Genomic DNA, 14798 nt, shown 5'->3' on the forward strand with positions numbered 1-14798 from the left:
CCTGCAGTGGAAACGCGCCATGAGTGTCTTTGAGTGTGTGTGTGTGTGTGTGTGTGTGTGTGTGTGCGCGCATGTAAAGTTTTAGATTTTCATTTTATCTGTGTGAGAGAGAGGAGAGGAAGAAAGTAAAGGAGCACAGAGAAAGGCTGAGAACAAAAGAGAGAAGGAGGGGGGGGGGGGGGTGCACGCGCATCTGTGACTGAGAAAGAGCTTGATGTGGCTCTTTGCAGTAACATAGTAACATTTGTGGCTCTTAACCTCTGACTGGTTGGCCATCCCTGATCTAGAGAATTCGAACGGCACTTATCATGGCTGCCACTGAGGGACTTCCGGGTCATTTCACTCCGTTAGGAAGGTTCCTAAGCTAAATGGACTATTCAACTTCAGCCCAGTTCTTATTGTAAGGGAAACTTCTGCAGCAATGGAGAGTCAAGACTCAGACACGAGGAGAGTTGGAGCTTTGATGTCAAACACTGATGTTTATTACAAGTATCGGCCAGAGAAATTCACATCACAAGTCACAGCAGCCAGAGATTCTGACTGCCCTGGTGGGTTGCCATGTCAAATCTGCCCAGCCTCTCTCGCGATAGACCTTTTAACTAGTTTACAGAGAGTTAATCCACATATTGGGTGATGGTGCGTAAACACCTGGGAACACTGGAGATATCGCCAACATCTGGAGATCTTAGGCTCTGTGACCGAGAGTTGATCGGTCATAAAACTGGGAACAACACCATATGACTGCATTAGCACATTCCTTACGGGAGACAACAGACTCAGGGTTGGTTATAATCGTCAACAGGCAGAAAGGTTAAATATCTAGAAGTAAAGACAGAATTATTCTCTAACACTTATTATACATCCATGGCCCCTCCTCCAACACACACAAACGCGCACATGACCAATGAGGGCACGAGATAAGTTTGTGCACAGATGGCAGGCTAAAATGATTGGTCGTGCTTTTTACAGTGCTACGGCTTCCACAGATGAAATGTTATGTATTTATTGTCAAAGCATTTAATATATTCATTGCTATCGGGATGTTAAGATCATTCCATGGAATATAACAAAAAGTGTTTCTGAAATAAATTACATACCCCACCTTTAACACAAAGTGAGTTAAATCACATTTATAACTGTTAAGAGATAAATACAAGATACTTCAAATATATAGTTAGAATATAGTTATACAAGTGTGTTAAGCTCATTGTAAAATGACTTAATCATGAGTTTTATTGTTGATTTAGGACAATCAAACATAGTCTGAAATCATTTCTAAATCCGTTTTTAGCCTCTATAAAGTTATACGGATATTCTATGGCAGTTATGATCATGTACCAAATAAAATATATGATGTGAAATGTTAAATTGATCAATGCAGGTGTCTGAAATTAGTTTTGTATAAGTAATGTTTATTATTCCCATAATGCAAATGGTCTTTCATTTGAACCTGCTTATATCTTAAACTTCACATGCACACAACATTATACAACTGTTTCCACAGAAACTCACATGTGAATCAGAAAATAAGCACACCACATTTTCCAAAACAAATAATTTAATATATTATGCATAATAATTATATACACAGGTTAACTTAACAAGGCTTTGTACAACTGTTACAAAATTGGTCCACGCACAGTCACCCACGTACATAAAGTCCATGCACAGGGGCACAGAGGACAGACTGTAGATATGATTAAGACACACAGTTAATGGGGAGCAAAGATAGTGAAAACGTGGAAAGGAAGAAGTATCACTCAGGTAAGACTGTGGTGTTTGGATTTAAGGAGCTTATTCAACTGCTGCCACGGCGACAGTAACACTGATATAATGTATAATCAGCCTCACTGTGGCACAGGTCACTTCTTGGCTCCATTTCTGCTGATATTGTACAAACAGAAAAAAGATAAATCATTTTGGCATGACGTTGCATAGCTGCCTTAAACGCTCCTGTTAGTTTCCTCTGGACCACACACACCCACACACACACACACACACACGCACGCACACGCACACACACACGGCAGCAGGACAGGCTTTCACTCACTGAAATATCATGCACATATGTTTTAGTCCATGGAAGTTTTGGCATAATGCCCAAGTCCCATCATCCAGGGGGGTGACTGGGGGTCCCTGCAGGACCTCAGGAGGCTTTGGAAGAGCTTTAAAGGGCCGAGCAGTAAACTGAAGCTTCCTCTGAGTCACTGAGCTGCACTCAGGGCGGCAGGTTGGTTGAATAGGTTATTTTGGCCCATGTGGGTATTGTCAAAGACATCATAGGAAGACAGCAGCATGTACAGCACTTTGCATAAGACCTGTGGCCGAGTGTCTTCTGGTGAGGCACCAGGAGATTAATTTCAATCATCTCATATGGCTTTTTCTCATTTCAAACCTCTTTTACATTTACAACTTAAGGGTTTCATTCCAAAAAAATGTTTAAGAAATATATAATAATGCCACTATGTGTAGGATTTAGGACTCCTTACTTTGGCACCAGCTAGTGGTTGTATTAGGAACAGCACTGTAAATGATTGAGATTGTTCCAATCAGAATCTCTTGAGAGATGCTTTAATCACTGTGTGACCAGTGTATGTTCAATGTATGTTTTTTGTTGTTGTAATTTTAGATGTTTTACTTCCCTGGAATATATCTAGCCATACATTTGAAAAGACAGATACATCTGCTCTGCATTATTCTGCATTATTCTTTTTGATATGTATATCTCTCATCACTCCGTTCACTTCATCTAAAGAGATATTTTGCCACATTTTCCCAAGAATCATTCAATTAAACCAGTTTAGGAAACAAGTGTATCTAGTTATATTGTTGTAAAGCCCCTGTCGGACCAGCATTTAAAACAGCAATATTTGGCCATGTCAATGGAATTGTTGTGGAGTCACTTGTTAAATCCTTGAATACTCACTGGTGACTCTTCAGGCGATGGTCATAAGGATGAGTCAGCTGAGGAGCAGAAGCTACTGCAGATTATCAGCTGGCGCATTTTCAACTTTAAGTCAACCTCTTCTCAACAACTGTGTGAACTTATTGTTCTGTTAGCGACCAAGCTAACTGAAAATTAGCAAGTTACCTAGCTAAGATATCTATTGTGACTGACAAAAGGTAGCATGGCTGTTTTTTGTTAGCATGTTAGCTTGTCAGATACAGTATTATATATAACCCTCACCAGTATAGGCGGACATTGGGCAAGATGCTTAACCTTCAATTGCTCTGTGGCATGTCTGGTGTGTTGTAGTGTCAGCTAAATGACATCTAATGTAATGTAACGCAACTATCTACGACAGTGGTGTGGATCCCACCACACAGACTTTTTCCCTGAGAACTGTGATCAGATTTTTTTGATGTGTAGTTTTCCTAGATCAGCTTACCTTTTTCAGCCCTAATGTTCTTTTGAAATGTATAACAATATACGATAATAAAATCTACAGTTATTTTGTAAGTAAAGGGTTAAAGATGCATAGCTTCGATTTGAGTTGAATAGTGAATCCTATGGGTTTCACATGTTTTAAATGACGGTGATATCATTTTGGAATGAAACTCTACAGCTGCTCATAATATCAGAGACCCCTAAAGCAACATGCTGTGTGTGGAGGCAGTGACAGGCGCTCCAGTGTTGTGAGTAAAGGGGGGGGTGCATCCATTAGTGGATGAGACGGTTAAACGACCACCGTGTGACGCCGCCACGCTCTCGTCTTGTCCCGGGGGGCCAAACCCGACCTCCTCAGGACCACAGGGTGAGCAGCAGGTGAGGGGGAGGAAGAGTGAGGGGGAGGATCTATTTCCTGAATTGACCCAGGACCTACAATTAATCCCTGAGGAACCCCAACACGTGCAACCTGACCCGGTGGTCCCTCAATGACCCGGATCACCTCCACCCTCTCTGCTCTCCACCCTCTCACCCTGTCCTCCCCCCTGCCCAGCTCCAGGTCCAAATTCATGGACACAGCTCTGGTCCTCTCCCCTCTCGTCTTTCTGTAGTGGACCGGAGCGGACTGGTTCCAGTCGGGCTGCTGGGTCCCATAAAAGCTTGAAGACTGGTAGAGGCTGGGAAGCCGGGTGGGGCGGATCCAGAAAGGGACAATGGGAAGTCCTCTGGCCCGGTTGTGAGGCCTCACATTGGAAGAAGAAGACTCTGCTGAGGGTCTTGGGTAGGTGGTCTGGTAGTGTTGGCAGTGGAAACTGTTTGGACGAAGCTGCGGCACATTTCGAGGCGGGGTGGTTCTACGCCTACTCTCCTTTTCAAATGTTTTGCCGCTTTTCCTGCTTTTCCACTCCCTACTTCCTGTTCAGACCCTTCTACAGCCACAGAATGGTTTCCCTCAGAGGTCTCTCTAGCTTTCACCGCCGTTTCCTCTTCAACCCTTTTTTCCTTTTTAGGGAAGGTATGTTCTCCCATGGCCGCCTCTTCCTTCCTTCTCTCCACTTCCTCCTCCCCCCCCCTCCTCCTGTCCTCCCCCGTAGTTGCTGGTTTTGACGGGCTCGTGCTCGGAGTCCTCGTCGGCGCTGTCGTCCTGGAGGTGGGTGCTCAGGCTTTTCTTACGTTTGCGGGTCACAGCAGAGATTATGGACTTGGGTAGGAAGTCCCTGGCATTCAGGTCCTTTTTGGAGAGTGATGAAAACTGAAAAGGTAAAATCACAGTCACACAGAGGTGGAAGAATAATCAGACTCTGTACTTAAGTAAAAGTAGCAATACTCAATTACTTTGTTACAAGTAAAAGTCATGCAATCAAACTCTTAAGTAAAAGTAAAAATGTATTGGCATCAAGTTATACTTAAAGTGCACCTATCATGCTATTTTTAGGCAATAGCATAGGTCTCAGATATATAAAAATGAGTGCTGTCAAAATTATCGCGTTATCGGCGGTAATTCATTTTTTGAATTAATTGCGTTAAATATTTAACGCATTTAACACATGTGCAGAATGGCCCGCCCCATACGTGCCACCAGTGGCAGCGCCAGGGTATGGCTGGGGTAGGCTACACCCATACCAAGAAATGGCTTAGCCCCACTATAAAAAATGATGTTAAAGTAGGCAAAATAAAGTCTGCCAACTCGCGGAGTAAATTGCACAGACAGCAGTTTTGAAAACTTTTGTCACGTAGTGATCGTCTTCTCAATAGAACATCTTTGATAACGGCGTGGTGTTGTTGCAGGAAGTCCCGACAGAGAATACTTTGCTGTAGTACAGGGGTGCACATCATGGATGTATAATAAGAACTGGATACAGCGTGGGAGGCGGGGCCTCATTCATTCCTCTGAGAGCTGCTCATTAGCGCATGATGATAAAATGGCCCAACTTTTGAGAGAGCGAAACGTAACAGATTACCCAGCATGCCTGAGAAGTACCCGTATGTGCACTCATAGAGCATGCGCAACTTTAACCAAAATGCTCGTTCACATCAAGCACGTCAATTTGCGTACACGTAACAGCACCGCACGTTCATGACAGCTTGTTAATGGTAATTGTTGTTATCATGGATTTGATATGAACGAGGTGGCAGTTAGCAGCTAGCGGCTAGCTAGTAATGATGCTAATGTACACATCCATCGTTATGTACTTATATTACGCTGTAACAGGATCTAGTGATATCCAACAGAGCTTAATTTAGCATGAAATAATTATTGCACTGTATATATATATATATATATATATTTATATACAGTGCAATAAGCTTCTTAGTGCAATACGAAGCTACAGGGACGTTAATAATGTCGGTAATATTAACTTTATTTACACTTCCTACAGCGTAACCTGACCAGGGCCGGCCCGTCGCACTGGCGTTATAGATGTGCCAGATCTGTGGAGGCGCTGCGCTGACAGCTCTGGGATTTAATACAACATTTACGGTACAAGATTTAATCATACAGCCCATGTAGTATGTATGATAATGAATTACAGCAAACATGTGCAATATATCCATTATTACAGCTCCGTGGGATGGCAGTAAGACGATATGGGTCCGTTCTTATTGTGCATCCATGGGTAAAGATAAATGCAACTCACATTGGTTTCTTATACAGCATCTCTGTAAAATACATATATTCACTGAATTTCACTCTCTGCCTTTAACGGCTCGTTGTAGCTCCAATAGCTCCAGCCAATGTCCCGGGCGGCGCGGTCCCGTGGGTTAGATGCGCCTTCATAATGCAGAGGGAAATAACTCTCAGAATAACGTTATTAGCACATTTTTACAACTTGAGGGACGAATGTTTTTAATAAGGGCTATACAAGTGTTCATACTGGGTAGTTTATTTAGTTTAAAAAAAAATTATCCAATGAGTTACAGACCACTCTTTCCCCATGTAAGTCAATGGGAAAAAGTGTTTCCGGGCCTGGCAACCAAACGGAAGTGTAGTACCGCCTTTTGGCCAGCACGAATATTTTCATCTGAGTCCGGCGCACTTCCTGGGGGCTTGGTGCACATAACTGGTATGCAGGTTATGTGCGTAATCTGAAATGCGTACCGTCACTTGTGTCACAAAGCGCATTTGCGTACCGACGTACTTGTGAAGCTTTTCCAGAAGGCGGTTAGATCACCGGACGACAGAGTCGGTCTCCGTGTGCACAGACAGGGCTGCTGTTAACGTCGGTCTGTACAACGGAATTGTGCCAAAACTACGCCAACCGGCTCACTGGAGAACTGCGCTAAAACAGCTGATCACAACATTCATACTCTGTGGTCACGAAGTACTCCACTAGCCGCCGCCGCCCCAAATTTGGATCAGCTCCGTTGTAGCCCCATTTTTAGAGATTTGGGTACGGAGGAAAAAAGAGAGGGTTTTATTTTCTGACGCTGCATGAGTTCCCTGACACACCGGGGACACATATGTATGTATAAAAGACATCAAAAAGTGCATTTTGCATGATAGGTCCCCTTTAAGTATTAGTGGTAAAAGTACTCCTTGTGGCCCATTTCAGAATAATATTTATTGAGTTAATCGGTTACTATTGAGAGGCGAAGTCCCTCCCCTCATGGGACCTTATTTCGGAAAAAGTATTGAAGTCAATGGCGAGAGAAAACTTATATTTTCATTCCCGTTTGAATTGTGCCATGAATTACACATATGATGATTGTCAATCTTAAAAAATAATTTCCATGTGAAAAAATCAGTTTGTCGTAAAACTGTTGAAATATAAGACTATGAAAAATACGCAACTAGAAAGACTACAAATCCCAGAGCGTAAGTGATGTCCTGATGTCATAATTGTTTTCCTCCACTAAATATAAGAGATATCTAAGGTAATATAACTTTAACAAGATGCCTGTGTGCTTTGTACCAGGTTGTTATCATACCAGCAATGGGTCTTGCTCGTTCTTTCGCTTCCCGTCTGATGAAAGGACCAGGAGTGGCTGGATCAAGTTTGCTACCTAGCTAGTAGCAAGCACGTTAGTTAGCATTACAGCCTTAGCCTTGTCATTTTTATTAGCCTTAACATGAAGTAACATTAAGTAACCCAACATGTTAAACAGTAGGAGTAGTAGTCATATTTCGTGAACCCCTTTAAGGGTACTGTCACACCGGTGTGATCATTCTATATACACCTTTTAAGCCCGGATGCCTCCGGGGGAGACATGCTAACGCTACATTAGCATTGGCGATCTTTTCTACTTCATGCTATCTGCAGAAATGGTTGACATTGAACATTAAAAAGATCAGGCAGTTCAGGCAGAATCGAAGGAAGGCAGGCAGCTTTGCATGACATTCTTCTGGACGTGTTTCTTTGTGGTGATAGTGAGGGTAGTCAATCCCTTTGTTGGCAAGACAGTAGTGACGGCCATCTTGGTGACGTGTGTTGTATTGCGAGACCAGAGATGTAGTTCATTGAGCGGTTTCACACTTTTTTTTTTTTACTTGCAAAATGGTCTTTTAAATTGACAAACATCATATGTATAATTCGTGGCACAATTCAAACGGGATCGAAAGATAACTTTTCTCTCCCCATTGACTTCAATACATAATTTTTCCGAAATAAGGTCCCATGGAGGTCCACCGGAAAGGGAGGGACTTCGCCTCTCTATTACAGCTGGTGATGTAGAGCTACATTTTAATAACATTATATTCAGCTGCTGGATAACTTACAAGTTGTTTTTAATATTTGAATAATGGACGCTCCATATTTCATATTCCAGAATCCATTATCCTTTTCCCAGAATAAAGAAGTAAGGGATGTCTTGCTCACCTTGGATTTAAGAAAATTGCTGGTGGTGGAATCTATGAGGAGGGAGAGATGGGATTAGAATCATGTTATCCCTGGACACAGGCTGGTAGTAGTGTTAGGGGGGGGGGGGGGGGGGGGGGGGGGTCTAATCACAGCAGAACTCCAGACATTACAGGAGGATTCATCTTCAGAATCAGGCAAACAAACAGTTCTCACTTCTTTGATTGAGGTTGCATAAATGACCAGAGTTTACCTTAAACATTAGCAAGTGGTGTGGTGGTACAGAAGTCACGGTTCAGTTAATGTCTGGGTTTAGGATCGTGGTCAGGGACAATGGGATTGTTGCATTAAAGTTAGTTTATTTTACTTTATTTTTAACCGACAGTAGTGCCAAGTGTCAGAAACACACATAAAAGCTCTTGATCGGGGCCCAGCATTTTGGACACTGGCAACTTTGTTAAACTTTTTTCTTCATAAAAAGGAACTTTTTAAAACAGTTCTCTGTTCTACTGTACGAACAAACAGTTTCCCAAAAGAGGACTTGGCTTAATGAGCTAACTTTAAAGCATCTCTTATGCTACGTGATGGCCCCAAAAGTGTTACCACTTTTTCTCTTACAACGATGTAACTCAGAGACCCCGTCCTCTCCTACACCCCCCTCCCCCCTCCCTGTCACAGCTGAGCAAGACACCAGCGCTGCCGCTTCATGGTGTTACCATGGTGAGTCGGACATGCTTGTGGTGCTTGTGAGCTTTGTGCATCATGTGCATCAATCTACACACTGTGTGTTTTTCATGCACGGGGACCCCTGTACTGTGTCAGCAAGACATGGGCATGACGCTTCAACGGTGGGAAAGTCAGACAGACGGAAAGAAAAGGAATCCAAGTGCAATAGAAACACCAAACACACAAGAGGAAGACCTGGTCCTACCGAAGAGGCTGATCCACTGTCTCAGCTACAGAAGAAGAGAGCAGAACGTCCGGAGAAAAAGAGAGAAAGTTAGAAAGAGTAGGAAACATCATGAGTATACACAGCCAGAGAAATAACTGGAGAGTAAAGAGAGCTACTGGAAAATAAAGAAAGTGAGACCAACTAGTACATTAGGAGTAGAAAATAGAGAAGCAATTAAACATTAAAGTTGAATTGGCATTAGTCATGTAAGGCTTTATCTTTGGTCAACACCAGCAGATAGCAGAAGGCCCAGATCAGGGGTCAGTTTAAATGAAACAGATATAATTTCACAAAGCAATTGGCCAGATTGCGTGAGGGGAGAGACAGGCTTTGGATTTCTCTTCCAAATCCTTTTTGAACTAATTGAATTTTATTTTGTGAGTGCCCTTTCACAGAAGGCTTTCCAAAAGTTTGTTGGTGTATAAGCATGTCGAATAGTGACATATTTAATATTTATGCGTATACATTTCATGATTTCTTTTATTTTGTACAGTCCAAACTTGGCACCTTTATCATAATTTCAACTGAGCTGAGTTTTAGTTAAGCAGATGATCCTCTCGTAGTAAACATGTGTCTCTCATGCCACGCATTAAATCACAGTCCTCACCTGAGGCCTCCCCCGGCATGCCCGGCCTGCCGATGTTGGACAGCAGATGGTCGATGTTGGGAACAGGTTGCATGTTCCGCTTGTCCTGCGGGGTCCGTCCACACACACACACACACACACACACACACACACACACACACACACACACACACACACACACACACACACACACACACACACACACACACACACACACACACACACACACACACACACACACACACACACACACACACACACACACACACACACACACACACACACACACACACACACACACACACACACACACACACACACACACACACACACACACACACACACACACACACACACACACACACACACCACTTCAGGGGACATTACATTGACTTACATGCATTTCCTGGAGACTTATCCTAACCTTAACCATAACCAACACATGCCTAACCCTAACCCTAACCCTTAACCTAACCCTAATCCTAAACCTAACCAAGTCTTCACCCTACAATGAATGATTCCCCTCATGGGGACCTCCAATTTGCCCCATAAGGGAGGCGAGTCCCCACACGTGACTGTGTAAACAGATTTAGGTACCCTCAAGTATAGTAATGCTAGGCCACACACACACAACGGAAAATAATACTCAAAATAGACGTACGAATGAGGACGAACACCCCCTGTATTTATGACATCACTCTGTGGGCTAACATACCTTCTCTTCGTTATCGAGCTCTCCGTCAGTGAAGAACCAGTCATGCTGTTGGAGCAACACAGTATTAATGATAACACAAACACAGCACAATGAGTGGTGCAGTATTTCTGCATTAGAAGGCAGCTTCTCGATCTTACGTGCAGGATGAGTGTCTCTATTATTTTATAGCGGTCAGGCATGTGGATGACCATGTCCGTCATGTTGTCCTCTGACGTCCTAACCAGAGTGGGACCGAACACCAGGGCCAGGTTCCTGGGCTCCATCTGGAAATCATCTCCAAGTTAAGATCATGTCTGTCTTAAAGAATGATCGTGTTCCCTTAGAGGCGGAGAGGTTACCTTGTTCTTGTCAGCATTATCTGCAACCTTCTTCAGGTGACCCACCAGGAACTTCAGGGTGTGGTAATAGTAATCGGGGAGGTCATGGAGCTGCAGACGGAAGGATGGATGAATATAAAAATACAAATATTTATAGTAAAGAAGGGAGAACATATTCATTGTTTTACGACACATACCAGTTTCTTCATGGTCTTCAGTCTGTCCTCTGCATCTTCTATACGGTTGGCATCGATGAAGTCATTATATTTGTCTGTGGACAGAGTAGATGTATGACTACATACAATACAAGGCTTTTATTTTTTAGCATTCGGTATCATATACAGTGGGGCAAAAAAGTATTCAGTCAGCCACCAATTGTGCAAGTTCTCCCACTTAAAAAGATGAGAGAGGCCTGTAATTTTCATCCTAGGTATACCTCAACTATGAGAGACAAAATGAGAAAAAGAAAATCCAGAAAATCACATTGTCTGATTTTTAAAGAATTTATTTGCAAATTATGGTGGAAAATAAGTATTTGGTCAATAACAAAAGTTCATCTCAATACTTTGTTATATACCCTTTGTTGGCAATGACAGAGGTCAAACGTTTTCTGTAAGTCTTCACAAGGTTTTCACACACTGTTGCTGGTATTTTGGCCCATTCCTCCATGCAGATCTCCTCTAGAGCAGTGATGTTTTGGGGCTGTCGCTGGGCAACACAGGACTTTCAACTCCCTCCAAAGATTTTCTATGGGGTTGAGATCTGGAGACTGGCTAGGCCACTCCAGGACCTTGAAATGCTTCTTACGAAGCCACTCCTTCGTTGCCCGGGCGGTGTGTTTGGGATCATTGTCATGCTGAAAGACCCAGCCACGTTTCATCTTCAATGCCCTTGCTGATGGAAGGAGGTTGTCACTCAAAATCTCACGATACATGGCCCCATTCATTCTTTCCTTTACACGGATCAGTCGTCCTGGTCCCTTTGCAGAAAAACAGCCCCAAAGCATGATGTTTCCACCCCCATGTTTCAAAGTAGGTCTGGTGTTCTTTGGATGCAGCTCAGCATTCTTTCTCCTCCAAACACGTCTAGTTGAGTTTTTACCAAAAAGTTCTATTTTGGTTTCATCTGACCATATGACATTCTCCCAATCCTCTTCTGGATCATCTAAATGCTCTCTAGCTAACTTCAGACAGGCCTGGACATGTACTGGCTTAAGCAGGGGGACACGTCTGGCACTGCAGGATTTGAGTCCCTGGCGTAGTGTGTTACTGATGGTAGCCTTTGTTACTTTGGTCCCAGCTCTCTGCAGGTCATTGACGGTCCCCCCGTGTGGTTCTGGGATCTTTGCTCACCGTTCTTGTGATCATTTTGACCCCACGGTGTGAGATCTTGCGTGGAGCCCCAGATCGAGGGATATTATCAGTGGTCTTGTATGTCTTCCATTTTCTAATAATTGCTCCCACAGTTGATTTCTTCACACCAAGCTGCTTACCTATTGCAGATTCAGTCTTCCCAGCCTGGTGCAGGTCTACAATTTGGTTTCTGGTGTCCTTTGACAGCTCTTTGGTCTTGGCCATAGTGGAGTTTGGAGTGTGACTGTTTGAGGTTGTGGACAGGTGTCTTTTATACTGATAACGAGTTCAAACAGGTGCCATTAATACAGTTAACGAGTGGAGGACAGAGGAGGCTCTTAAAGAAGAAGTTACAGGTCTGTGAGAGCCAGAAATCTTGTTTGTTTGTAGGTGACCAAATACTTATTTTACAGAGGAATTTACCAATTCATTCATAAAAATCCTACAATGTGATTTCCTGGATTATTTCCCCCCATTTTGTCTCTCATAGTTGAAGTGTACCTAGGATGAAAATTACAGGCCTCTCTCATCTTTTTAAGTGGGAGAACTTGCACAATTGGTGGCTGACTAAATACTTTTTTGCCCCATGCATTAAATTATGTTTATTTGTATACAAACTGGAAAAAGCATCCAGTTGCAGCCCTACTTTTATAATGTGCACTACAGAGGTTCATTATGATTCCTGCTGCGCTTCACAATAAACTGATGAGGACTCACCATCAGTGAAGAGAGGCTCAGGCAGTTTCCGGAAAAAGGATTTGAGCAAGCTGCTGATTACGTTCAGGTCCTGCCATCTCTGTTGAGACACACAAGAGAGGGGTTAGTGTTTTCCATGAAGCATTTACACATAAAACACTCCTAATGTACCTCAATGATTCTTAGTTACGGCTCCAGTTACACATGTACCTCCTCAGCTGTGTTGATGTCCAGGCCCTTGTCCAGATGCTCCTGCAGGTTGGACACCATGGCATTGTTCCCCGGCACGCGGTAGATCCCGGTGTATTCCAAACCCGTCTCCTCCACCACCCCACAGCACATCTCCACTATCAGAGGGACGAACTGAGGACATACAGGGAGAGAGGGACGTGTCGGAGTTAATGATGGAGGAGTGAAGCAAATAAAGGATGTTTGTGATGAAAGTAAATTAGAAAGGGAGGCAACAAATAAATGACTTCAGTCAGTGTTGTATATTTAGAAACACAGAGACCTGCGTTTCTAAATATAATGGCCATATGAAGTGATGGCTAGCCCAAGTTCACACCCTATTTTTTTAGACGATTCATTATTTACTGTCTTTCTTAAACATGTATCATATATTTATAATGTGTCTTTGAAAATTCTACATTAAAAAATGCAACCTAATACCAGTCTAATGGGTCTGATCCAAAGTTAATACACACTTACCTCAACTTATTAAATTATCCTGATTTGGCTGAAGGGCCCTTTAGGCATGTGACATCACTGAGATGAATTTCTTTCAGTACTGCCTGGTACAGTTGATTATGACTTAAATAGTATTCATTCATTCATTCAAGCATTTGACATGACAATAGAAACTATATTTTGAGATGTTACAAGGCTTTGCTTTCAATATGCAAGACATTCAATAGATAGTAAGTTAGAGTCCTGCTTAGTGTCAGCTCAGTTTGTCAGGATTTAATCCTAGAATTATTGATAATCTTTTAATTAAAGAACTCTAGGGTTTCTTTCAGTAATTACTTATGAATTGATTTTCCGAATATGAACGGGTTCTCTTTTGTTATTTGTCATGTCTCCATTCAGAACCCGAAACAAATACATTTATATCTGGGTACTTCTTTAAAGGAAGAAGCAGTTCTCTACCTCTCTCAAGTCAAACATTTTCTTGTCTCACTCTGATTGGTCTAGAGGGGAAATCCACAAGCTGCTCTCACAATTCTTAATTAAGAGCCAACAGGTGATCTTAATCCCCTCCAATCAGCTCAGGGAATTGTAACATTCAGTAAAAGGAACGGAGAACTGGCAAAGTACCAAATAATGAGAGACTGCTACAGAATGACATTATTTTTTAAGACAGCAAATTCCTGTTATTTTTAGGCTCTGAGCCATGTTATTGTGGTTGCTCATATTTCATCCTGAAGGCTCACTTTGTGGTTGACAGCAGGCTGACAGTCCTCCAGTCTCACACCAAAAGCCTTCGGACTGCCCGTCTTCTTCGCCTTCTTCATGATGTTGATGCCCCACAGTGCCTTGTTGTCATCTGCGCACGCACACACACACACACACACACACACACACACACACACACACACACACACACACACACACACACACACACACACACACACACACACACACACACACACACACACACACACACACACACACACACACACACACACACACACACACACACACACACACACACACACACACACACACACACACACACACACACACACACACACACTTCCTGAGCTAACAAGGACATTCACTATGTATGTGATAGTTCATTTTAACATAGAATAGTGAATTTTCTATCAATGGCATTTAAAAAAAAAAAAACACAATGTAATGATTCAAGGTTCATCATCAGAAGCTATAGTGTAGATTTATAACAAAATGCAGTGCCAATCATACTCTGAATTATTACTCAAATTCAGGCAAATGCTAACGGTAAATTACATTTGAATTAGAAACTAACCATAAGTCT

The 14798-nt window shown here is 42.7% G+C and overlaps 1 protein-coding gene across 1 annotated transcript in view; it reads right to left on the reverse strand.

The window, feature by feature from the left end:
* Window positions 1-1540: 1540 nt before the first annotated feature.
* LOC117545174 (rho GTPase-activating protein 23-like) overlaps window positions 1541-14798 on the reverse strand; it is a 165809-nt gene continuing 152551 nt past the window's right edge. Inside the window, 12 exon segments of the mRNA XM_034214863.1 lie at window positions 1541-4286; window positions 4289-4459; window positions 4461-4640; window positions 8206-8237; window positions 9744-9828; window positions 10438-10482; window positions 10575-10700; window positions 10776-10865; window positions 10952-11025; window positions 12824-12902; window positions 13013-13165; window positions 14233-14345. Of these exon segments, the coding sequence (XP_034070754.1) occupies window positions 3678-4286; window positions 4289-4459; window positions 4461-4640; window positions 8206-8237; window positions 9744-9828; window positions 10438-10482; window positions 10575-10700; window positions 10776-10865; window positions 10952-11025; window positions 12824-12902; window positions 13013-13165; window positions 14233-14345 (1757 nt within the window). The 3' untranslated portion in view covers window positions 1541-3677.

The sequence above is a fragment of the Gymnodraco acuticeps genome, unplaced genomic scaffold (assembly GCF_902827175.1).
Source record: "Gymnodraco acuticeps unplaced genomic scaffold, fGymAcu1.1, whole genome shotgun sequence".
NCBI classification, from domain to species: Eukaryota; Metazoa; Chordata; class Actinopteri; order Perciformes; family Bathydraconidae; genus Gymnodraco; species Gymnodraco acuticeps.